Source organism: Morone saxatilis, unplaced genomic scaffold (genome assembly GCF_004916995.1).
Source record: "Morone saxatilis isolate NCDOM2014 unplaced genomic scaffold, NCSU_SB_2.0 Contig23, whole genome shotgun sequence".
NCBI classification, from domain to species: Eukaryota; Metazoa; Chordata; class Actinopteri; family Moronidae; genus Morone; species Morone saxatilis.
In genome coordinates, this window is record NW_023339796.1 from 12,409,814 (window position 1) to 12,436,571 (window position 26,758).

Consider the following 26,758-nt stretch of genomic DNA (forward strand, 5'->3'; position numbering starts at 1 on the left):
TATATATATATATATTCCTATATACACTGTACTCATATGTAAATTAATTTAAAGCTTTAAAGGAGATGTAGGAAGCTATAAGCTCATGTTTAAACTTTAATATACTGCAAGAAGGCAAGATTGATTTCTTAGATGTGAAATGTTTCTAATAATAATAATAGATCTTTTTTATTTTTCAAAGTCAATATGTATTCTTTAGCACTTGCCTCTCAAAGAACAACACACTCTTAAACAAGGTGGATATTTAGGATTTTACTGTAAGAAACAGACTGATAAGGTTAATTATAGGTAATTATATTGATCTCATCCTTATTTTCATTTTCAGAATTGTTACTCACAACCTCCTGAATCCGACAGAATGACCTAAAAAATCAAAACATTCCTCACAAACTAAAAACATGACCTGATATAACTTGATAACTGCAGCGACAATCTGGTTGCTGTGTGATATCATCACTGTCGCTGACATCATACTGCACCGCATGTGCCAGATAATGTCACCAGGACTCGGGTCCTTTGTGCTACGATTGATCCGTCTGTGTTTGTATCTCAGCAGGGCTCCATTGATGGCATCTTGCAGTGGGCTTTCCACAACATGTCTCGACCCCTTCCAGACTCTCACGGATGCTACCAGTAACAGACAGACGATCATCCATGCTCTAGGTTATACTGTACAGTAACAGTAATAAACTAAACATAAATAATTAAATGGAGATTTCTTAATATATTAGAGATTATGTTCTTGTTTCCTGCAATGCCTGAAGTATTATTTTGTTTTTTAATTGATTTTAAGTGAAAACATTGCATCTAAGTACAGTTTTTGAAGAAAGTGTTCAGGTGATTGTGATGTACAACAGCTGCTATAATAAACTGTAGCAGAAGAGTTGTGAATATCTCTGTCTGGAGCTGGTGTGAAACTGTCTCATCCTGCATGTTAGCTGCACAGCAACATCATAGCTGACATTAGTTACATTACGTGTTCTTGTTGTTCATCTCATACCCCAGCTTTAAATTTTGCAGGTGGGCTCCTTCTGACCCTCCATCTGTTCCCATTAAGCCCAGTACAACCAGTACTCCTTTGCTGGAATAATACTTAATTTGTGTTAGTTTGTAGAACTTCAACTACACACAGTTGTATTTATGCACCATGTGAGTAATGTATATCATAAAATAATATATAGATTATATACTATAATAGTAAACATCAGGCCTTCTAAAGGACGTGCTTTAGTTGATAATGTACTAGTACAAATTAGCCATTAATGAAATTACCAAAACCAACGGTCAGGCAGTGAACCTGGGACTTTCAGGGTCCCCGAGGATCTGGGGTTGCCTGCTTCATCCGGTTGGTAGTTTAATTCAGGGTTGTTGTGATGCTTCCTCTCTGAAAAAAGAACAGAGAATGTGGAGCAATTGTAGGTTTTTCTCACCATCTCATTGTCACCCTAATCCTCACACCATCATATTTTACTTGTAAGACTTTTTCTGTGTAGCATCACATCATGGCTGAATAGGTGTCAGCACTGATGTGGGTGGGCTGGCAGTGGGCGTTGGACTCTGCTCAGGCCAAACATTTGCTAACTCGGCCTAACAAACTCAAATACAGTTTTTAAGGTTGTCATCAGCCCACCACTGCAAAACCCAGTGATTCATATGTATGTATTTTTCTAGTTTTAGCTGTGTTTTTCATGTGTTTTCGTGTGTGTGTGAATGTGTTTATATCTTGAAGAGAGCAGTGTTAAAACAATAAAAAATAATACATCTTATTTATACAGCACAAGGTTATACTGTACCCCTGAATACAATGAATTACAATAATCTAACCGAGATTATATAAAAGTGCGAATTACCTTCTTGAGATCAGGATGAGGAAAATACCAGATTTTTCAGATCCTCCTAAATTGATAAAAACATGAATTACAAAAACACTGCCTGCATTTTACATTTGTAGACAGGCAGCCAAGATGCTTTTGTAATATGAGGATAGACTTTAGAGGACCAAAAACAATGGATTTCACATTTGTTTTGATTTAGCTGGAGAAAGTTTTAGGACATCCACACCTTTATTTCTGACAAGTTAATAACTGGTGGACATTGTTGGAGGAGATCGTGTACTTTCTAGTTTGACATCAGCACCCAGGCTGTAACTGCACTAACAGAGACAATGCAAACTTCCACGTGTGCACAAAGACAAAGAAATATTTCTCTCACTGTGTGGACCTGTAGAAGAATTTACATTCACACGTTATACCAGATGGTTTCAATACAATGAGGTATGCACGCTGAGAAATGCCTCTGTTTAAGAGGAATTCCTTGAAGACTATCACTTAGATGTGGAATGTTGTTTTTGTCATGGGATTCGAGAGTTTAAGCATGACTGCCAGAGGGATGGAGCCCGGCCAGGCAGCTCACAGATTTTTCTCCCCTCGGTATTTGGTTGCTATGGCTCCTAGCTCCTACAGGCCCAAAACAGAGGAGGAGGAGAAGAAACATGCAGTGTGTGTATATCTGTGCATGTGTGTCTCTGTTTGTTTATGAATCCACTTTTCTAAATGGTTCATGAAACATCCTGCATACTTGAGAGGTCTGTGTCCTTGCAGGGAAAGCAGCATCACTGAAGGAGAGACAACCCGTTTTCCTTAAATATTTGAGATATGAGGGAGAAAAATCTAATGATGTTTTATGCAATGAGATAAATATATCTGACATAAATTGGTGTCAAAGTGTGTGTAAATAGCAGTAAGTTAACACTTCTACGCTATGATTTCCTGTCTTTAATTTGTAATTTCAGTCCTAATGATTTCTGACTGAGGAGGATATTTTGCATAAAAATCTGTTTACATTATTTATTTCACTGTGTAGGTTTTAATCATGCTCTACTATCACGCAGCTTTCTTCTCATTCTAGTGGAAGACCACATGGAAAAAGTGATACATATCCCAAGAGCTCTCTCTCTCTTTTCAAAAGGAAAACTTTCTCACCACTAGGTGGCATCCATCTGTGATTGATGTAGTAAAACAGAGTCAGAGTATTTCACTGAGCCATGATTGTTAAGTAACCATCACAATGTGACAAGAGGAAGTATTTCCTTTGACTATGAAGAATATCTTTGTGTTTGTATAGCAGGAAATTCTCAGATTTCATTAGAACAAAAGGAATTCATCATAACTATTTCCAACACAAACAAATTATATGGCATTAAAAATGGAGCATGAAGAGAATATGTCTTGGTTTTCTTCACAAAGACCAGGGCTGGAAATTACAGTTACAAGTACAATTACTCAAGTAGACCTCGCTTACCTACAATTCTGAGGTACTTTACTTGAGAATTTCCATTTTATGCTACTTTATGCTTCTATTTCACTCAGAGGGAAATATTGTACTTTTGACTCAACTGGATTAGTTGACAACTGCAGTTTTTAAGAAGATCAACATTTTATATACAAAGCACATGATCATCTCATGATGATCAAAATGCTGCATACACATTGATGCATCAGTAATATTAACATACCACTATGGAATGGGCCATCCTGCTGTTGTACCTTTACTTTTGATTCTTAAAGATCATTTTGCTCCTAAAACTTCTACTTAAGTAAAATTATGAACGCTTACTTGTAAAGGATCTTGACACAGACCTTACCTGGCATACGGCTCTTTTTCTCTGCACTGCTGCTTCTTGCTGATTTTTTAAAACTATGATCTAATAATAAAAAGTAAGATGGTCACTTTTTTAACTACTTAGATAAAACAAACATGAGTGATAACATTTAGACGTCAGAGTGCAAAAAAGGTTAAATATCTTTTGTGTATTCACATGGACGTTTGTTATGTACTCCAAAGTATGTTATGTACTAAATAGTTCTGTGTTGTGAGGCTGATTCCCATCTTATCTTCTCTGTTATCTTACATGTCTTATTTCCTGCCACACTGCATTCCTATATGATGTCTAATGAGGCAGAAATGTCACAAGGGTTATCAAGAGTATGAAGAGTGTGTTGTGTAACATCTCTGTCATCATGTATGTACTTTCGCCTAATGCTGTTTAAAGAAATAGTGAGACATTTTGGGAAATAAACCCACTTGCTTTCTTGCCAAGAATTAGATAAGAGAGGGTTCCCACGAGTCCTGGAAAACCTGGATGATGACCAAATATCTTGGAAATAATCAATGTTTTTTACTGTATTTTATCCTGTCCTGTGGCCAAATTAATACTACAGTTGGGGAAAAGCTGTAGTCAATAGACCTTTTCACATCAGAGATTTTGACAAGAAATAGTAGGGTAAACACAGGTGTTACCATTGATATTGATTAAGGTTGTGTTCCATTTAGGTCAAACAGAGTCAGGGGGCATGTTGGCTCACTGGAAAACACAAAATGGAACAGAGCCTTTGTTGATATCGTTGGTAACAACTTTGTTTACCTTACTATTTCACATCAAAAAGGCTGCTGTGAAAAATGTCTATTCAGAAAAATTGGCTGTGGTGAGAACAGCCAAGCACACCAAGAGCGAGCTAAAATGTGTCCCATAAACGATGACCACCGTTTGTGAGCAAGCAAAACTCCTGTAAAATGATTTCTTTAAAAGAGTGTAACCCTATAACAGGATTTTTACACTTTGTAAACAAATGTACGGTTAGCTTAGCTTAGCACAAAGACTGGAAAAAGGGGAAACAGCTAGCATGTTTTATCTTTCTTGTTCAATCGATGCAGAGCCTCAAATTAAAAACGTGTTTTTTGGGGGATGAGTAAGTCCAGCAGTTGGTCCCAGCTAAGAAATAGTCTGGCACATAACCTGTAAAACGTCAAATTATTCCTTTAAAGACTTAAATACACAAAATTTGAATGAGGTAACTGGGAGAGAAAATAAAAAATAATATAACACATTCAAGGTACTCATGTTACAGGTCCGTAAATTACTCAGTTTCATCAGGCTGATGAATAAATTATTTATTATTAAACTTATTGTGGGACACAGAGTGGTTCTGAGATGACTGTTTCATGTGTGGGAAGTGAGTGAGCAAGAGTTAAATATGTATATATTAGTAAGACACTTTAAACACCCAGTTTTCTGTGTCAGTGTGAAAAGGTTAAATTCTTCAAACACACACACACATCCTGTTTCAACTCACAGGCCTGGAATCCTTTGGAAAAATATGATAGGTGAAATTCCCACGCTTTGGGCATCCTCTTTTCACATTTTTTGGCACTTCATAAGTGTGGGCAGTGGTGTGAGGGTTACTAGAGAGGTAAAGCCTACGCGACTTCCAGTCAGGACCCTTCACTCTTTGTTCATACTATTGTTGTGGGCAGGAAACTGCGAGAGGCCCTCCATTGTGCTGGCACAAGGTTTCAGAGCAGAAAGTGTTATTTCTTTGAACCATGGAGAAATAACAGCACATGGCCCTGAAAGAAACTTTGAACGTTGTTTCCAGTGTAACTAAAGGTTTATTTGCTTTTATTCAAGGAAAATTATTCTCTTTTGAATATTCGCAGGTTACAATTACATGAACATTCGTGCACACCAGACTGTCTTACTGTTTTTTGACCTTTAATGAGAAACTTTTTCAAAATATGTTCATGTTTTCATGAGTGTATAATCACCTGAAAATGTTTGTCAAATGGGTTTTTGTAACCTTAGAAAGAGCCGTTTCTATCTACAGAGGGAGCATATTGAACTGCTCCCTCTGCCATGTTTCTACAGTAGCCCAGAATGGGCAAACCAAGGAAAGGGTGTTGTAATCTACAACTAAACAACTAAATCCTACAACATTTAGGAGGATCTATTGGGAGAAATGTAATAAAAATATGCATCAGTATTTTTTCATTAGTGTATAATCACCTAAAAAATAAGAATCATTGTGTTTTTGTTACCTTAAATGAGCTGTTTTTATCCACAGACACCACAGGTTGCCTTCTGTGGAGTCTGTGATGTTTCTACAGTAGCCCAGAGCAGACAAACCAAGCACTGCAGTTTGTGCCATGCACCTGGAAAAGGAGGGTGAAGCGAGTGAGTTGCTAGATAGCATTAAATCCTATACACTGGTCCTTTAAGAAGGTTTTTTGAATGCAGGTGCTTTACTTTTGTTGAGTATTTTCACATTGTGGTATAAATGTATATGTTATTTTCACCACTGCTAGACTGGGTTTAAATTCAAACAAACAAGTTACCAGGGGAGACACATGCGAAATAAATCAATACATTGAAGGCCTCGGGTTTACTCAACACCTATCTGATATTCTGAACAAAAACAGAACATTGTAAATTTAAAAGGTATTGGCTTAAAGCGTACATTTGAAGGTTTTTCTGCTGTATATTTGAGAAGAGACACCTGAACATATTTGATATTGCAACTTCTGTTTCCTTTGCCATGTTATGGTTTAGTGCGATGGTGCAGTTCCAACATTCCTGTGTTGCATAAGAGTGAACTGAAGTCAATAAAGTCTGAGTTCTTATTTGTGTTCCTGATCTCACTGAAGTAGATCAGAACATACTGTTAGCTGGGGGTGAACACACTGCCAACACACACACACACACACACACCACCACCACCACCACCACCACCAACACAGCTGTGTCACATGCCTTTCCCATTCTGCCAAGAAACATTAACTCTCTTCTCTTTCCTGACATGAAGTTTCCACTTTTAGTAAAACGTCAAGGTCAATTTTCCTTCCTGGTTTGAGTGATGCTCAATTTGTAACCTGACACGGGACTTAAGTCAAAAACAATGATCACTTTGCTTGGTCTTACAATGAATAGATGCCTTTTTCTTTTTCACCATGCAGCGGAGAGCCATCGCACTGAGTAACCGCAACACAACAAGATTAATCAGACAAGACAGCGGCTCCCCACCATCTAGCTGTTTGTCTAGACATCTCCGTAATTTGAAGTGGTTTAGAGCAATTTATTAAAACTCATGAAGTCACTGTCTGTGGTTGCCTCTTGTCTCTGTCTTTCCCTCGCTGTTTAGAGTAGTATGGTCAGCTCAAAAGACAAACATCTAAAGCTCTGGTTAGGGAGAAGAAAACTCTCTGTTTCTGTGTGTGTCCCCTAAGGAGGCCAGATAATGATACGCTGGCAGGGCAGATTGCAGGGTTGCCATCGGTCTGGAACTGTAAACACAGCGGAGAAGGCTCGTTAGGACATTCCAGAAAGGTCCTCAACTGGGAATTCTTGGAAGAGCTTCTCGTGTGTTTGCATTCTTCCTTTGGGACAGCAGCGCTAACAGCGTCTCCTGTGATCACTGCCCTGTCCCGAGTGAGAATTATATGAGGAGAAATGAAGGCCAGCAGATGTTGAGCATTCCTCTGCAAACTGTGAACTGGACAGTGGTGACGCAGGTACAGCCAACGGTTTCAGTACAGTAGATGTTTGTTTTTCATGCTGCTGAAATCTAATTTGATCATATAATTTTATAGTTTGTTGAAGATTGAGCCAGTTAAGATTCTTTAAACAAAGTGAGATCATGTTACTTTTATTGGACAGTTGCCACAAGGGATGATAATGGTATAATGCTAAAAGCTAAACCACTGCATTTCATCAACTATTGTTTATTCAGGGAAATTGACTGAGCACTAGGCTCTTTAACCGCAGTTCACACTGATAGAAGGACATAAAGTATGATAAATAACCACAATAATAACGTAAAAAAAAACAAAAAAACAAAGTCGTGTCTGGCAAGAATGACATACAGCAATAAAAACAGTTAAGAGATGAAAAAGTCAAATAACAACAAAAACAAGCATGCACACCAGGATATACAGCAACAGTAAAAACAATAACATTTAGAAAATGTCAGATAAAAACAATAAATAGTTATGTTTATGAATCAACCAAAGCAGGAGCACCGTACAACAACCACATCAGCCGGCAGACACTTAAAATGATCCACTGGTGCATACCTCTTGTTTCATTTATTTGGTGCAAATAAAAGCTAATTTACCAACCTCAGTACTGATCTAAGGAATTCCAAATATAAATTCCTGTTTGTTTAATGAATGGATTTGTGCTTTAAAAGAGAAGTGAGGTAGAAGGGTAACTTGACTAGCATTTAGCTAACATACTAAACTATCATAGCAGTACCTGGAGACATAAAGTCAGCAAAGTGACTCAGTTATGTGCATTATAGAGTAATATGTACTTAAAGTTAGCTTATATTTGCTTACATTAGCTGCCATAAGCTGCTGGTCATACAGATCAAGTAATTCTGTAACAGTAAGACTTCTGAGTGTGTTAAATTGATTATTGATTGTTTTATTAGTAATGAATTCAACTTAATGTGCTATTTTTTCTCTTTAAAGTTACATGGTAGCCCTTTAAAGCTGCACTAATGACCACTGGATCAAATGACTACTGTAAAAGGAGTCACTCATGGTGACAAACACATAGTGAATTATTACCAACTCAGATCCCCTCAGGTCTATGGAGCGTTTTAACAGCTTTCAGGTCATTGATTTGGTTTGCCAGTCAGCAATTTAACTGTTGGTACAATGTCACTCTTCTTATCAACCTTCTTTCCAGCTGTTTTCATTAAAAGAAGCTCTAAAAACCCATTGTATACTACTCGCCCAACACCAAGCGACAGACAGACACATTTAGCAACTGAATACAGTGGAGCTTCTAGCAGCTAATGAGCGAGATATTTCTCTCAGGAGTTTGTGGAAATTACAGTAGTAACAATAAGATCAGATGATCCACAGAAAATTAATTGGTTACCATTTTGATAATCGATTAGTTGTAAGTTGTTTTTGGCTTAAGTTAGTAACGTAATGTAATAATTTGGTTTAGTGGAACTAAAGGAACTGAGTAAATCCAACTTAAATGGCAACATTTGTATAAAGTAGATGTCTTACTTTATTCAGATACATTTTAATCAGTTAAATAAGTTTGGAGAAATGCTGCATATGACTGCAATATATTTATTTATACTTATTTAAGTTAAATTAGCTGAATCAAATTGGTAAAATTAACTTATTTTACCCAAGTTACCATAACAAATACTTGTTACTTGTACTCAAATTAAATCAAATCATGATTAAATTGTTTGAGTTAATAAACTTAAATGGTTGAAGGAAATCCTCAAACAGTTTGAGTTGAACTAACTCGTTTTGCAGCATAATCATTTGTTACAGCTGTTGTTCTGAGTGGGTTGTAGGTTTAGATGAAAAATTGAGGAATGTGTTTTATCTCAATAAAGCTGAAAGGGATCTTGACATTTTTTCCACAGGACAAAGTTACATTGAGATGTAATTTGTGTGAAGATTAAGGATATGCGTTTGGTCAAATGATAATGTCAGATTAGTGACAGACATTATAAACAAGTAGATAGCACAGAGAGATACAATGACATCCAGTCAACATCACAAACATGTCACTGATTCTGCCACAGCTGATTCACTGACAGCTTTATCTATCTGGGTCAATGCACAATGTGACTTTTCATCAACTTTAAAGTGATTCAAATGTTGGTTTTTTTCCCCCATTTCGTATTATTGGCCATTTAAAATCTCAGAATAGATCATTTTCCCCTGCCCCCCCCCCAAAAAACCCCTTAAAAATAGACAGTCTGTGTAAAATAAGACAATGAGCTTCTTTTAGTCGACACAATAGAGTGTTGTGTGTCAGCAGACACATACAGGCCTTGAGTTGCAGCCATTAACATATCTCATAGCTGAATCATCATCACTTACTGGTGGTAACGCCAAAGCTGGAAGTCATCCGTCTGATAATGGATTTTTCCAGTTGACACTTAAAGAAACTGTTTGATTTGCACAGTAGACTTACAGCAAGCCCAGCAGAAAAAACAAACAGGGGAGTTATTGAACTATTTGAAAATTGTTAAAATGTGTCATTTCAGGACAATACTTTCTTCCCAGTATCAAACAACCAAGTTGAGGTAATTTGACAGACACAGTCCTATTATTTATTTATGAATGAAAACATCGGTAGATAGCAAATAAAAACCTTACAACTAAAGGGAAACTAGAGTTTTAGTAATGCAAATATAAATAAAAAACATATAAGTTAAGATCGATAGAAAATTAAAGATAAAGAAATGAGGATCATGACGGTATGAAAGAAGAGCCTGACCGACACTGGACCTTTCGGGCTGATACCAATATTGACATTTAAAAGACAAATAAAAGCTGATACAACATTAGCCGAAATGAAAGTCAATAACAGCATAAAGTAAATAAATAAATAACATAATTTGAAAGTATTATTCTAAAATGAATCCAGAATCATGGTCTGCAGTAACTGGCACACATAAACACACATATGTCGAGTAAGATACAACCAGTATGAACTAAAAGATGGAATAAGGGTAGCTGAAGTATTCAGAAAGGATAAGATAAGCACTCACCACACCTTGAAGACTTTTCCCACAGGTGTTTAGTTGAGTCAGGTGACTGTGAAGGTTGTAGCATACGATTGAAGATCAGTTTAATCCTCATGAAACAATTTAATGACCTCTGTGTATGTTTCTCCACTTATTACATACATACTATATTAATAAGGTGTCCTTTGGTGAGTATAAATCAAGTATGTGGAAGAGATATAACCATAGGATGTTGCATAGTATCATTTAATAAACACTATTTTTGCACAATATCAGTATGGCAGTGTGGCCAGTAGAATAGATCAATGATTGTAGATAATGTTTCACCTGCAGATTGACTGTAAACGCCTGCACTAAAACACATGATTAAAGTACATTGAGAATATGTCCTGCTGTTGGAAATATATGTAGTTTAAATACTGTGTGCCAGACTGTGGTGATACTAGAAACTGTAATCACATTTCTCTACAAATTTCTATCCTTCGGTCACGTCCCGACTCCCTTCAGCCTACTACGTCCATCACCTACCTGCTCACTCTCTGGTCTCACCCTCAACTGAACCCTCATACACACCCCCACTCACCATCCCAGCCCACATTCCCCTCATTGCTTCTGGACCATGGAAAGCCCCTAGTACATTTTCAGAGCTTGCTGAGCACCGTATACAGACACAGAGAACTCTCTCTCTCACTCTCTCTCGCTCTCTTTCCACCGTGCCGCCGGCCAAAGCCAGCCATCAGATCACATGCTATGTGCAGCCTCAGCAGCAGAAGAGCACAGCTATTTGCTGGGGGCACACATGCTGGGGCCCGAATGAATGACTGGCATTCTGGTGACCTCCCAGGATGGCAGCCGACCGCTGGGTTGGAAGGCTGTTTTAGGACAGGGTGTCATGGCTTGTTGCTGTGTCATTCGTCTGCAGTATAGGCATGTTGTCTCCGGGGCTGAAGGCTGCAAAATATTTTCACACCTCGAAAGGGCAGCTTGGGCTCGTATTTATAAAGGGCCTCAGGGCTGTGCCTCAGAGTAACGGTGCTCAGTTGGGTGCAGTTTCTCCCTAAAGATTAGGTTAACTAAGACTTTAAGAGTATCTGTTTTGTAATTCAAGACCAGTTTTTCTATTCTGAGAGACTGATTAATGCGGGCCACTAGCTACGGCTAAGTCTTGGTTTCTTTTACAGTATATGGCCCCTCTAGAAAACTAAAATGTTTAATGTTGTCTGGCTGCTAGCCTGTGGCCGATAGCTTTTGTTGTACAACTTTATGACTTGTTTTCCATCTTGACACTCGACCTGTCAAGATTCCTGTCGCATAACAGAAATACAGTTAACTTAGGCAAAGCTACGTATGCAGAACTCAAAGAGAGGTAAAAGAAAAGATGCAGGAGAAATAAGGGGATGGGAAGGAAATGGAAAAGGGAACATCATTACAGTGACACTCAGCTATTTGCCCTCAGCGCTGTATGAGTAATACATCTGAGAGCAGAGGCCAAAGATTGTTTTGAGTATAAAAGAAACAGTGAAGTTGCCATGGTGACATCAACATGTAAAGCTCATATGTTAAAGGTGCAACATGTAAGTGTCTTATTACCCAATAGCACAAAATTCTCATGAATTGACGTTGAATTGGGTTGTTTGTGAATACCTCAACTATTAGTTCACAGGTTAGGGAGATTTATGGCTTTCAAAACTCACATACCAATCTGTATTCTTTGTTTTTCTAAGCATTTTTGCTGAATAACTGCTCTAATTAGCCTGCTGGCTCCTCTCTGCTGTAGAGTTGACTTTGACTATTTGCCAAAATTACAGTGTGCTGTGTTTGGTTAATGCTGTGGTCATTCACTTGCCAACAGAGGTCAAAATTCCTGTAAAAGCTTCCACTTTAATGGAACACATCTTATTTTAGCTCTCCTTTCATATTTTGAATGCTGTTAACAATGATATCCACACAACAAAGCACAAGAAGACTTCTCGGATATCATGACGGTGGAGAAAAATGTGGATGTTCCAGTTCTGCAGACATACAGGGTTGGTTGCATGTGGTCTCTTTGAAAACACACCTGAAGATCACAGTTGGGGTCAAAACTTTAAATAACGATAAAATAAGTTGTAATATTTACTACCAGAAAGAATCTCTCAGTGGTTTAATATTACTTAGCCAAGTTAAAGGAATAGTTTGACACTTTGGAAAATGGGCTTTCTTGCTTAGAGTTACATGAGAAGATCCATACCACGCTCATGTGTGTACAAAAACAGCCAGACACTTAGCTTAGCTTAGCTAACATAAAGACTGGAAACAGCTAACCTAGCTCTGTCCAATGGTAACATAGTCCATGTACTAGCTGCTCTAAAGCTCGCTAATTAACACATTATATCTAATTTGTTGTATCAGTACTAAAGTATTGAAATGATAAGTCTTATGAATTGTTCTGTCTAGTCTTTATGCTAAGCTTAGCCAACCAGCTGGCTTCATAAGTACCGTACAGACCACTGACAGTATGGTACAGAGTAATGTCAATCCTCTTTTGGGCAACATTTTATGCACATAATTTAATTGATTACTTTCATCTCCTTTCAATCAGCTGTGAAAATCAATATAACATAACCTGCCCTTGATATGACTGCGCAACACATCTGTTTTGTCATCTTTGCACAGATTCATCTCTTCTGACTCACGTCTGAAGTCTGTTTGCTGTGAATGTCTGGAAATTCCCTTGAATGCAGCTCAACTTGCTGCAACATGCAGCGATTTCTCCACTCTTTGCTTTAAATAAATAAGACACTGATAGCCTATTTATTTTCTTTTCTTTTGCTCTTAAGGTATCAAAGAAGAATTAAGTTATATCATGCTCGCCTGCTTGCCTCAACATAATTATTGGAAACCAACCCTGCCATCACAATCCAAGCTGTTGTGAAATAGGAATACATGGGAAGCTCGTCGTCCGTGGTTTCCTGAGAACAGGATACCACTTGAGTGCAGCGCACCTTGTCCTTGCCTATTGTGAACTGTGTGAATGAGGAAGCCGTCCATGGATGTGAGAGCCAAGGAGAGGAATCCATCCCACTCCTTCCAACACTATCAGTTACATTCCTCACCAATCCTGCCATATCAGATGACCTTGTCTGCTATTCTGTGTCATTCTTTCCCACACAGTTTGACACTGTAACATGCATCCTGTTCTATCCAGTCCCTTTAACTCTGTCTCAAGCCAGATACAGACATCGCACTCTTTGATCATCTCCAAAGTAGTCCACAGACTTAAAGATAAAGACAGATAAAAAGAGAGACAGATAGTCAAACACCTTTTTGTTTCGTCTTCAGTTTAACGCAAATCTCTCTTCATATAATCACTTATTTAAATTATGACAAGTGAAACAGCCTTCAGGCCATACAATGTGTCCTGATATATAAACCAAGAGCTAATTTTAAACCATCCCAGAGTAAAATACATTAAAAAAATAGATCTTAATTACAATGTAGACTATAATTATTACAAGCCTGTCGAGTAGTTGTCTCCATTGTTTGAAGGGTGGATTGTCTTCAATATCTTGATGTGGTTAAACTGCTGCTGCTCTCAAATGACACAAGAGAAACAGCGCTCTTCATCACGTACTGTACATATCTGTAGATGTGAAGCCTCAACTGCAGCTTTGGTTGGGAGGAACATTTTATTTAGAGGTAAAGACTGGTTCGTGGTGCAGTTAAAAGTTCTAATTTTACTGTATGTGTCAAGTTAATTGACAGTTTTTAAACCTTCAAATAAGTATTTAAATTAAGAATAAAGTCCACATTAAAGATGAATCTATTTTGACATGAAGGTTGACTAATTACAGCACCATCTTCAACTTAAAATCTTTAATTTTGTTATTCATTCTGGGATACATACGTCTGAAATAGTGATTCCCAAACTTTTTTGGGGGCTTGTGACCTTGTAAAACAAAGCAATGTCTACTTGTGACGGCTCATTACCTGTTATATATGTCAGTGAACTCTGACCAAATTAACCAAGAGTAATTTTCATGTGTAAATTATATGCGCTGTTGCTTGTTTCTGTTGCCAACAACTGTACATAAAGGATACAATAGTATTTGAGTGCCACCTTTTCTTTCAAAATCAATCAATCCACCAATTACTGAATATGAATCAATTCATTAATGAAGCCATTTAACAACATATGAAGTTTAGTTTCTGCGTTATATACATACAGGATGTGTTCATCCCTGTTTAGTGGTTGTGAAAAATGTATTTTTAAAGTGAGGAAATAGAAAATACAAGTCCAAACATGAGTGGTGAATTCATTAAAATGTCAAATTGGACTTCAAATACTAAACTGAATGAAAGTGACACTTGAGAACTTGAGTTTAGTTTAGTCTTCATTTCATTCAAATGATATACAATAACAGAAAGCTTTGTTTTTTACACTGAATCTTGTAATAGCACCTTCATTGTCAATAGGACAAATAATTAATGTGACTAATAGTTTGACACTTAATGTCATTGATCCCTTTTAGTGGTTAAATGATCAAAATGTTTTATAGTGTGTCGTCTTTAGTATTGTTACTCAAGAATCACTGTAAAAAGGAAACAAATATGATTAGCATTGTGCTTGTCTTTGAAATAATTTAATTTACTACACTATCTAATATGTCCTTTTAATCTGAAGTTCCGGCTACTGACACAGTATACTACAGTAGCTTTTACTTCACCTGCAGTATTGTCTCGGATTATTTTTCTACAGAAATCAAATATGAGATAATAAGTGGTTGAATAATATCCTCTTCCAGCAGCTGTTGAAGTAAATGCAACCAATTTATGCCCATTCAGCTACATGATCTGTCTTCCTGTTGCAAAATAGCTGAGTTTGTCTCTTTTGAGTTACAAACTTAACGCGCTGCACTTACAGAATATGTGTGTAGTGTTGTTTAATCATTGATTTAAACTTTGTTCTGCAGACAAAACGATGAATCAATACAAATTTGAAAAATTAATAAAGTTGTATTGATCAAAGAGCTGACTTACAATAACAAATAGTAGTGTGCCTTTAAGAGCTCCCCCTCTGTTAACACACAGACAGATTTTGACTTCCTGTCTGCCTCCCTTTGACAAAGGCATTTTTATACTGACTTTAACACATGGCTCAGATGAGTAAATTTAGAGTCAGACTGTTTCCAATTGTGTAACTGGTAGTTTGACTACGCTCACTGTTGCCTCATTTGTGCTCATGTTTCCAACAAAACCTCAGGAGCAATATGATTTTTATTGTGTAGAGCAACAACACAATTGTGTGTTATTTTGCAGGGTGTCCTCAAAAATGCACCAATGCCACTCTTCTTTGCACAAACAAGGAATAACTCATGAAGTTTTAAGTTTGGTCCACTTTGGGGCCTCAGACAGTCTTTGTGGCATGCCGTTTAAGATGTTCATCTCCTGTAATGACTTTTTGAAAGCATCCATAATTTTCAAAGGGTCAGCCCTGCATTCCTTTGGAAGTTCACAGGAAGTGTGGTACAATGGAGGACAAAATGGCCAGAGGCGTTGTCCACCAACAGAGACACACATACATGCTGACACACACACACACAGGGAGGGAGCAGAGGAAGTCGTGAGGTGGTGTTAAATGACATGACCAGACTTTTAAAAAGGTGGAGACGGTGCTGCTTCACAGTGTGGATCTGAAGGGAAAATGCAAACATGTCCCACTTTGCTGACCAGTCGCCTCCTTGTGAGTGCCGCCCACAGAGACGCAGTGTCTGCATGGTTTTTTTTAAATAAAAGAGCCCATTTAAGAATACGCAGCATCTGAAACATGACGGGAATGTGTGTGTGTGAATGTGTGTGTGTTTAATTAAGGAGGGTGAAAGAGCCAGAGAGATGATTGTTGACACATACTATCAGCAGTTCAATACAAACTCATTGGGCCTATAGATTTTTAGGTCTGATGAGATAATCAACCTGAGGCCAGTGGCCACATACTGTACAACAATCAATTCCTGTGGCCCATTTCTTTACCAATTCAGTTCGAGTTTGCATGTGTTTTCTCTGCTGTAGGCGTTTGCAGGATAGCATCTGTAACCCTCCCAGTTCCTTTCTGTCTCTCCCTCCACTGCCCAAAGATATGATTAGTCTGTTATGACTGAAATCTCTGCTATTTAAAGGGCCCACATTAAGTCCCCGTCTCAATATAGGCCTCAATGTAGGCCTCAAAATAGCAGCAGTTAGGTCTGAGCAGGTAATAAATAGCTCCGTCTTGTCTTTTGGCTCGGACAGAAATAAAACCTGTCATAAAGATTTGCTTTCTCCCTCGAGGCGAGACGTTTATCTCTACCAAGGAAGCAAAAATAGACACGTGTCAAACAGTGCTGTGGTCTATCATCTGGAGAAGATGCAGAAAGAAACTGAACTGTATGACCAATTAAATGACCTAATTTGTTGACGGAGGGAGGGCTGTCCATCCATACATCTCGTGATTCTGTGTGACCCCGTCTCAGTGGGAGGGCGACCTCTGCATGTTTGAGATTTGAACCTGTAAATCAGGCGGGAGGAGTGGTGCCCATGTGTGGCATTCCCCAGGCCCTGTTCTGCATGTAGTGTGCTGTTAGGTACAAAGAGTCACTGTGTTGGTAGCAATGGGGCATACCCAGACCTCAGATTCCAGGGGACAGCTGCCACACACACACACACACACACACACACACACCACACTGGGACACGCACACAGAGGCATGCACTACCTCAACACCATTGCAGACAAGAATTCTCCATAGTGTCCTGCAGTGAATGCTGAGAGCTTGAATTCCTCTGCGAAATTACACATTACAGGGAGATATTAGAGAGACACTTAATGAATTTAGTGCTGAAGTAAGTGAGTGAGTACATTTACTCAAGATAAATGAGGTACTTCTATTATGTCTCTTTATACTTCTGCTCTTCAGAGAGAAATATTGCACTTATAACAGCCATAGTTGCTGCTTTAGAGATTAAGATTTTACATGCAAAACATGTGATCAGATCTCCCCCTTTCCTGTCAACCTTCCCCTGTCCTATTAAAAAGAAACAGTATAGGATAGATAAGATCACCTCCAATTTGACCAACAATTAAGTACTTCTTGTGTCAATATATTGTTTAAAATAATTCCCTAAAGTTTCACAAACAAATGATTAAAGTGACTAATTTTGTATGAAATACGTTAGATACAGTGTTCAATTGGTACACTCAATAAGATTTTAATTAATCAGTCAGTGTAACTCACAGGAGCTGAGCTGAACATGCAAAAATGGAAAATTTGTGTCTGGACAAGCATACAATTCAACATATATAGTATGAGGAATAAGGTTTCCAATCATAACTGAATGAATATTCAATCAGCAAATATGACTAAATCCTCACTTAAAGACGTAGTCTCATTTTCCCAACAATTTATGCCAAATTAAATACTTTCCATTTGTGTACATCTGCTTAAGTAAGTAAATGAATGCACTTTTTTGTGTTTTTTTTTTGTGGTTTATTTAACAGCTACAGTTAGTTTTTAGATTAAAATTTTATATGCAAAACATATCTCTAAAATATATTTAATTATGGAATACTAAGGATCCAATGATGATATATGACTATAACTTTGACAGGGGCCATTTTGCATAGGCCACTTGCTGTTGATACTTGAATGCAGTACCTTTACTTAATATGGACTTGAGTGTAATATTCTTTTACTTAATCAAACCATCTGAAGACTTCTTCCCCCACTGAATGAGTTCATCAGAGGCACAGAAACAGTGCAATGACCCGCGCTGCCTCAGTGAAGTCTCGTAGGAAGGACTTTATTTGTGCCCTTTATACTGAGCATGAACGCATTTACTCCCCAACAAAGCACACATGCCCAGTCCTATACTTACATTTCAACTCCTCATTGGCAGTGTTAAAGCGCACTGCAGCCCCCGCCCTGTGTGGTTTTACGCTTTTGATCCCAGAGGGACCTCGCGTTTTGCATTCCTGGCATTCCGACCTCAGTCCCTCCTCGGTTACTTATTATCGCCGCCTGCTCTCTCCACAATCATTTCACAGCGAGAGACAGAGGAGCGCGGCAGCCTGTCCTGGGGGAGGAAGATGAGACACGTTTGACTCGAACAAAAAAAAAAAAAAAACAAACCTAATGGAAATAGTGGATTTACTCTGAATGTTTTACTTCGAGGTCGAGAACAACGTTTCGTTAGGATGAGAGCGTGAGCTGGTAAGAAGAGCGTCTTTCTCTCTGTTTGCCAAAACAGAAAAACGAGCTCAAACATAAATAAAGTTGCGACATTGTGACTTCTGGTTCACGGTTTTGATAGTGTAGTGTGTTCTGAGGGAGTTTAAGGCTGTTTACGGTGTTTTAAACACGACAAATGTGCTCTAAGACCAAAGACAAAGTTATTTTACAATGCGGTTTTGTGCGCTTTTGCTCCCCCGTGAGATTGGAATTTTAGGCGCATGCATTTTTTTGCCTGCTGTGGACAAATGTCTCCACATCTCTTGTGTCGTCGCTGTTGGTTAGGTAGACTTACAAGTTGACACTGTTCTGATATAATAGCAAAACTAAAACCTTGATCAGGGAGAATTATAGATTTTATATGAAAGGAAAGATGATACATGATAGAATACCTGATATTAAGGTGTTGTTTGTTTTACTATTATTGTAAAGGCCTCAAACAACCGCCCTTCTGCATGTGACTGTATTAATAGTATGTTAATGTACTGTATATGTATCAGTTGTCTCGTGTCAGATATGTTTAACCTCAGACTAATTGTACTTAATTCTCTCATTGTGCTTTGTTTCAGGTTCACAGCTGATTTATTTAAATATTTTCAAAATAAGAAAGAGCTCAACTGATCCTTAGAGAAGATAACAACGTACAGCGATATGTCGTCCACTGAAGAGCCGTCTGGCACGGTCCTGCACCGGCTCATCCAGGAGCAACTCCGCTATGGGAACCCCACAGACACCCGCACCTTATTAGCCATCCAGCAGCAGGCCCTGCGCGGAGGCAGTGGAAGCAACAGTGGACCCAGCAGTGGAGGTGACATGGGCAGGAGCCCACGATCCTCTTTGGAGAGTCTCACCCAGGAGGACCCTCCATTCCCTCAGCTCTCTGCGAGGCAGGAGCCCCAAGGCCAGGAGCACCAAGGGGACTACCACCACTCAGAAAGTGGCTACCAGCTTTACCAGCTGCACGGGGAGGAGCTGCCAACTTATGAGCAGGCCAAGGCGCAATCTCAGTATCAGGCCTCTCACTGGGCCCCTACAGGCCCCATCACGCAGCTCCATGAGGGGATGCTCCTGCACGAGGGCGCCTTCCACGAAGAGGCAGATCTGATGGAGCTTAAGTGCAGCCATGTGCGGTCACTCAGTGAGCATCGCATGCAGATATCTCTGCAGAGGCACGATGCAGCTGCTAAAGTGGAGGCCATCAAGAGCGCCTCTCACAGCTACCCCGAGCTGCCTTACTACACACCGCAAGGCCCCCAGAACACGAGCCAGAGCCTGGACAAGCGAAGCCCACCTCCAGAGTACTCAGTCCCCATCCAGGGCCAAGGATTTATCCCTCACCAAGTCCAGGAGCAGATGCAGGCACAGCAGCACAGGTACAAAGACAACTTTTTGGAGGACGTGATCATGTGTGATTGTGTTTTTTCAACATTGCATCATATTCTTCGGTGAAGTTTTGTACGAGAGCCAGACTTACAATCATCTTTCAGGACTCGTCATTGTGTTTCACATGCGTAAACACATAGTAATCGGTGTGAGTCACACTGTAGGCTGCGTAAGGCTTCACATTTCTTTCTTGAAATACTTAGAGCAAAACAAGTCCAGCCCTGTAGGTGTTTGTAATGTCTGGCATACTGGAACAGGATAGTTTCACATGCTTGTGTTGCCTCGGATGCTTTTACAGAAGTATGTTCCTTATTTAGGCTTTTACATTCTTCACAGCCACTGGAGTCAGCTTGTCTGCTTGCTGATAGATGTGAATAGAGCGATAGTTCAGATGCCTCACACTTTGAACTCTAGCTGGATCCCCCCAGAACATTCTGATTCAGCTGAAATTCAGGCTTAAGATATGAATTTTTATTTTCTCTCACAGATATGTCCAGTCAGCTCAGCCAGCTGAACTCCCCTGCTACAGCACATTCAACAGCCTGCCACCTGCTGGCTTGGAGGAGCCCAACCAAGTGGAGCTGCTGCTAATGGAGAATGAGAGGCTGAGGCAAGAACTGGAGGCACACAGAGAGAAGACTAGCCGTATTCAGAAGGTAAGGAGAAGAAATACATGAGAGAAAATATTATTTTTATGCAGCTGACATCAGGAGTAATAATACCCAAACTTGAGCTAGATTGGCAATTTTTACATTTCCCAACATCCACACATCAGTCTTTAAATGTGGGAAAATTTAGTGAATTCAGAGGGAAAGCCAGACAACATCCTCCATCTTGGCCACCTGTCTATGAAACACAACCCCGGTCGACAGTTGTCTCCCCGACATCCAACTCCAGGCACACTCCCTCATCTGGACTGGACAGATGACATCAACAGCTGCTACCTTCCATACCACAGTGGCACAAACAGAGGTCACAGCCTGCTACTGTGTTTACACACTCCTTTCATTGTGGAGCTGACCTGGTGGAGGCCAGAGAGCGTGTGTGTGTGTGTGTGTGCTTTAGTCCCAGGGAGGCCATAGATTTTCAGTGCAATCTAGGGCTTGTCAGACAGCAGTCAATCAGGTTGTGACCCACGCACACAGCTGATGCGGGTGGGGAGGGGGTCCATGGCAGGTGGTCAGCTTCTGTGTAAAAAGTGAAAGGTCTCTTTTGTTTTTCCAGCAAACAGCACTTTTTCCGCCTTCTCACGTTTTCACTCCAATTTGTTTCCTGCCATTTTTTGGGGCCTTTCATGACTCTCTAACCAAACAGGCCTACAAATTTGTTGTTCAACATGGTGGAAACGGCTTCAGAGACATTTGACACCTCAGCTAGTCTGTAAAATCCACTCTGCTGGAGTTATGTCACATGGCCCTTGCCTTGTCTCAGCCTTAAAGAATGATAATTGCCAGGGTTGGAAAGTTTTCTCCATCAGGCCGCAGCCCTGAGTAAACATGCCTGTGTGACTGCTATAATGGTGGGTTTCTCTTTGCTGTTTCCACAACCCAGGCACAGGCATGCACACCTTCCCTCCGCTGGCAGCCTTCCCAGACCTCTGTGTGTGTGTGTACGCGTGCGTCTGTGTGAGTCTTTGTGTGCATGTTAACTTGTGCTTCGCAGTGTGTTGTGTAAATGCGTGCTCGTGTGCGCTCACACACCTGGAACTAGAGCTATCAGCCCTCAGGAATGTAGATATAAATCAGTCTCACAGGGAGTGGTGCGGGCTTGAATTCCTTCCCTGAATTATACCACACACACATACACACTGGGTGTACTGTATATACACACAGTCACATATGTACCCATATTGTACAAATATGTATTTCTATGTGCTCTAACAACATGAATCCACATTCCAGCTCCTCCCTGGCATGTGAAGTAGGTTAACCAAAAATTTCTCTTCTCTACCATCTCCTTTTCTTTCTTCCTCTCCTCCGCCCTTGCCCCATCCTCCTCTTCTTTTCTCACTTTTCTTCCATTTTCAGTTGGAGCAGGAGATCCAGCGTATTTCTGAGGCCTATGAGACACTGATGCAGGGCAGCAGTAAGAGGGAAAACCTGGAGCAGACACTGAGGAAGAGGCTAGTGGCTGAGATCAGAAGGCTGCAGGACTTCAACAGAGACCTTAGAGGTACGGACTCCTACCACAAGACACACATAATATTCTACCATAATATCAGACCCAGAATTGACATTAAAATGTTTTTTTTTTTGTTGCATTACAGAAAACTTGGAAAATGCCAGAACGCATGTTGCTAAAGAAGTAGAAGCGGCCGACCATAACCAGCACATCATGGCGAAACTCCTTGAACAGAGTAAGTTTGTAATTTTGCTCTCTGTTACATCCTCCTTTGTAATCAACGAGCCTGATTGGATTGGATCGGTGCATAGCATGGGGCCCTTTTTGTAGCTAAGGGCATCCTGCATGCAGGAATTTCACTTGCATAACCTCAGCTTATTTGGTAAGAAGGCTTAATAATAGGGAATCCAATCCACGCACCTCTTTGCAAAAGGGAAACGAACGGGCTCTAAACGACAGAGCAACAGTGGAAGTGATAGAAATGAGCTTCCCCCACCTGTTGTTAGTGTGATTTATGTTGTCTGTTTAAGGAACAGGACCCAAGCAGAGTGCTGGTGTTTGTACGGCCTTGATGAGGAATGCTCTGTGCTATGTGGGTCAAAGGGATAGGGCAGCTTTCTCCCCCTTTCTCCTCCTTCTTCCTCTCAGCATTCCAGGAGTGCTTCACTAAATGAGGAACACTGGCCACCGTGTAGCAACTCTGGTACTTATTACTGGAGTTGGACTCAGGAGGGAGAAATTGGAAATTGACACTTTTTTTGGGGGGGGGGCCTCATGCAGTTTTGTAATGATTTCATATTTGATCTCACAGTGTGTCTCTTAGGATCATGGTATTAATCTGACCGCCTTTGCTTTTCAGATGAGGAGCAGAACTTTGAGAAGGAGCGTGTGGAGCGGGAGCTGCAGAGATTGCGAACCACCACGGAGGAGCAGAGCAGCAGGGCGAAGCGGCTTGAGGAGGCCCTGGACGCCGCTCGCGGACGTGGTCGCCAGCTTGAGGAGGAGCTCAGGAGGAAGAGGGCTTATGTGGAGAAGGTGGAGAGACTTCAGAGTGCACTGGCTCAGCTACAGTCCACCTGTGAGAAGAGGGAGAGCCTGGAGATGAGGCTGAGGACGCGACTAGAGCAGGAACTGAGGAGTCTGAGGGCACAACAGGTAAATATCCTGTCTGAGGAAAACCATCAAACTGCTTGCTGCTACTCCAATGATTTTTGTATTTCTTGGCCCTGTGGTTAAAATCCTCTCCTCTCTCCACCTCAGAGGCAATCACAGCCGCCAGGAGTGACGATGAGCTCCCTCCAAGAGCGTCTGCGGGAGCGTGAGGAACGAATCCTGGCCCTCGAAGCCGACATGGTGCGCTGGGAGCAGAAGTACCTGGAAGAGAGCACTATGAGGCAGTTTGCAATGGAAGTGGCTGCCACTGCCGCTGCACAGAGGTAAAGAACGCTCTTGCTTGACATTTGCTATGTATTATTTATTTTTACACACACATAGATTTTAGAATTTTTGAGTTAAGACCCATTCTTTCCCTTTTCAGAGACACCACCATCATCAACCACTCGCCCTGCCACTCCTCTAACAACAGCTTCAACGAGGACCTGCCGGTTGCTGACTACAGAAATCAGGAGATGGAGAACAGGTGCATACTTATAATTAAACACTTCTTTTCAGAGTCACCTTTACAAATCATGACATTTGTTTTCTATAGCTTATCTGCTTCCTGACATTTCTTTCTTGTTTCTGTTTTGTGTCAGGATCCGCGCTCTTTACGCTCAGATCTTGGAGAAGGATGCTGTGATCAAGATCCTCAACCAGCGGCTGCACCAGGACCAGGGCCGGAGGGACGAGCAAAGTCCACGTACAAATCTCCTGACTACGGCGGGGGCATCTCTCCGACCCGCCTCCTCCACCCCCTCTATCAGCACCACCACCAGCACCACAAAGAGTAGAGGTGAGGAGCATAATGTTGCCTTATTTAATAATTAATTTGAGTGGTACTAAGGCTATTTTACTTCTTACATTACACACCCTGTATATTCAGTTCAAATAAGCTGCTAAAAAGTTTTTTAAAAAGATTTTCTGATGCTGACATTTTTTGTGTCTTTGTCGTCTTTTAGGTAAAAGTCTTTCAGATGATCAGACTTTGCCAAACCGTCAGTTCTCTGCTCAGTCTGAACCTGGAACGCTAGAACGGCAGGTGGAGGGAACCAAAGCCAAAGAGGCTGCCAGCACAACTAAGCTCAACAGTGGTGAGTGATCTATCAAATATGCATGAGTGTGTTTGTTTACGAGGGGCCAATAATCCAATAACGGCGCCAGTATAAAACTTAAGTGATAAATGATTTGCACACATGCAGCACAGACCTCAGACTCCACTGCACAAAACACACACATATGCAGCGTATAAGTGCAGGTTTTCTTGTTTTGGACCTCAACTTAATGCATGTTCACATTGATTAACCATGTTGCTGCTTAACGGGCCAATCAGATACCATCTGTCCAGGTCATGGTTCATAATGTGGGCCTAGAGGAATTTGCATGGTTAGGAAATAATGTGGATCTGTTGACTGAGCACATTTACCAGAGTGGTCTGTTTGACTGGAAAATCTCTGTTAACCTTTAGTCATTGATAGCTGAGCTATATATGAGACATTTTTCCACTGTTTTATCCTTAAAGCATTTAAATTTATCCTCTCTTCTTTCTTTTTTTCCCCCAGACAAGACAGTGCCTAAGAAGTTGCTATTAAACCCCTTCAGAGGCCTGGAGGAGCTGGAGTCAGAGGCAGTGGAAATCTTCATTTAAAGAACTGAAAGGTGGATTTTGAATGAGAGAGAAAAAAAACAATTCTGAGAATCTGTGAAGAGTGCAAGTCTTTGAATAGAGAATGGATTAAATATTGGATGCAAGAATGTCGTGGAAAGAGGCCAACGCACGGGGGAGAAAAAAAAAAGACTGTTTTCACATTTTAGAGACAGAGCTGTGCTCCGGCTCATTTGCTCTCACTAAGCTCGGACAGCTGCAGGCAGTCTGCCCGACTGGGAGAGAAAAGATGAATCTTCTGAGGTACTTGGACAGTATTGTGGATTGTAATAGGGCAACATGTTCTCAGAGAGTGTATGCCAAAATATTTATATAAATATATATATATAATTGCTGCTCCCCCCCCACCCTCTTTAACTCCTATCAGAATCCAGTGAATTAAGAAGCTACATATTTATCTTATCTGGTTTCCACATTCCCCAAATATTAACTTAAGCCTTATGCTTCTCTAGATAAATATTCAATACAAGGTTATCTATGTGACCTGCATTCCCCTCCTCTCCAAAAGAAAATGTGGTGTCAATCTGAGTAACCTCATTCCCATCATGGATCTTATCCGTTTGGAAGACGACGTTCAAAAATTTAAGCTTATCACATGAAACACTGCTGATTTAAATGCTCTCGCTGTCCACGCTTCTTAAGTCCGAGCAGCTGGTTCTGCAGGAGCTGAGAGGTGTGTAAACTGTAAGATGCATCATATATAAAAGACAATTTGGTGTTTATTTTTTGCCAAACTGACACAAACCCTGGTGTTGTTTGTAATTTTGGGAGGGTGTTGCATCGTGGTGTTGATTTCATCATCTGTTGCTTTTTCTGATAACTTCTCAAAGTATGTTTGCGTGTGTGATTACAGTATGTGAGTGTGTTTCATGATGTGGTGATTCTGCTGGTTCGGTCACCACTGTGGGATAAAAGTTGAAAACTACATCGTGTTTGGTTTTTGTTTTGTTTACTGTGAGCTTTGAACTAACAAACAGGTTAATTATTATTATTATTATTATTATTATTATTATTATTATTATTATTATATATTTTATACAGATGTTTGTATTGTTATTTTAGTTATAATAGTGCTTTGAGCAGGATGCCAAAGAGTTAATGTATGTTTGTTGTAAGTTATGTGCCGACAATCACGGTCATGTCAGGCTGTACACAACCAACCAACCAAAGTGTTGACTTCAAACGGACATTTCTGTGAACTTCAAACAATATGAAGGTTTTTACAGTTGAATTCATGCAACATTTCATAAAGCAATAAAATATTCTAATATACATTAACTGACTTGTGAATTGTGTCATTTAAAGTACTATCTTTTTTCGGTTTGCTGATAAAGATTATGTAATATATGCTCATAAATTATTCTGGTAAATGCTGTGAATCTCCTCCTGTTTTACTCCCTCTTCTCTCTCCTATCGTCATCCTATCTCCTCGTTCCTGTCCTCTCGTTCCACCACAGAGAAGGGTGCTCTTCATTAATGAATACCAGAGCTGCATTCTTTTGGGTTCAACTTTCTCGGGTGGCCTGCTCTCTTGTTCTCTTCTTGCCATGAAGAGCGTGCTTGACATAGATCACATTCTCACAGGGAGACGTAACCCTATAAGTGACAAAGACAGGTTTCTCCCAGATTAGCCACTAATGCCATTTGAAATTCCTGCATGCTGCTGCCCACCTTTGCTAACATGTGCTGCATTCCCAAATGCTTTTATTACCTCTGTTTGACTCGCACCCAGAGGTGTTTATGAAGCATTTCAGGACGTGCCATTGGATATGAAGATGAGAGAATGGAGCTCTCCATTCTGTTATGTGGTATCTGTTTCAGGACAGATCTGCCTCTCTCTCTCTCTC

General features: G+C 40.1%; 2 protein-coding genes across 2 annotated transcripts in view; both read left to right on the forward strand.

Annotated features, from left to right (window-relative positions):
- aire (autoimmune regulator) overlaps window positions 1–834 on the forward strand; it is a gene marked incomplete in the record, with an annotated part of 4,410 nt that extends 3,576 nt beyond the window's left edge. Inside the window, 1 exon segment of the mRNA XM_035670420.1 lies at window positions 554–834. Within this exon segment, the coding sequence (XP_035526313.1) occupies window positions 554–637 (84 nt within the window).
- Window positions 835–18,380: 17,546 nt separating this feature from the next.
- amotl2b (angiomotin like 2b) lies at window positions 18,381–26,189 on the forward strand. Its single transcript, XM_035670283.1, has 11 exons — window positions 18,381–18,568; window positions 19,156–19,959; window positions 20,457–20,625; window positions 21,997–22,141; window positions 22,236–22,325; window positions 22,950–23,245; window positions 23,351–23,526; window positions 23,628–23,729; window positions 23,845–24,041; window positions 24,208–24,339; window positions 24,808–26,189. The coding sequence occupies exons 2-11, from the start codon at window positions 19,238–19,240 to the stop codon at window positions 24,891–24,893; spliced, it is 2,115 nt and encodes a 704-aa protein (XP_035526176.1). The 5' UTR covers window positions 18,381–18,568; window positions 19,156–19,237; the 3' UTR covers window positions 24,894–26,189.
- Window positions 26,190–26,758: the final 569 nt, after the last annotated feature.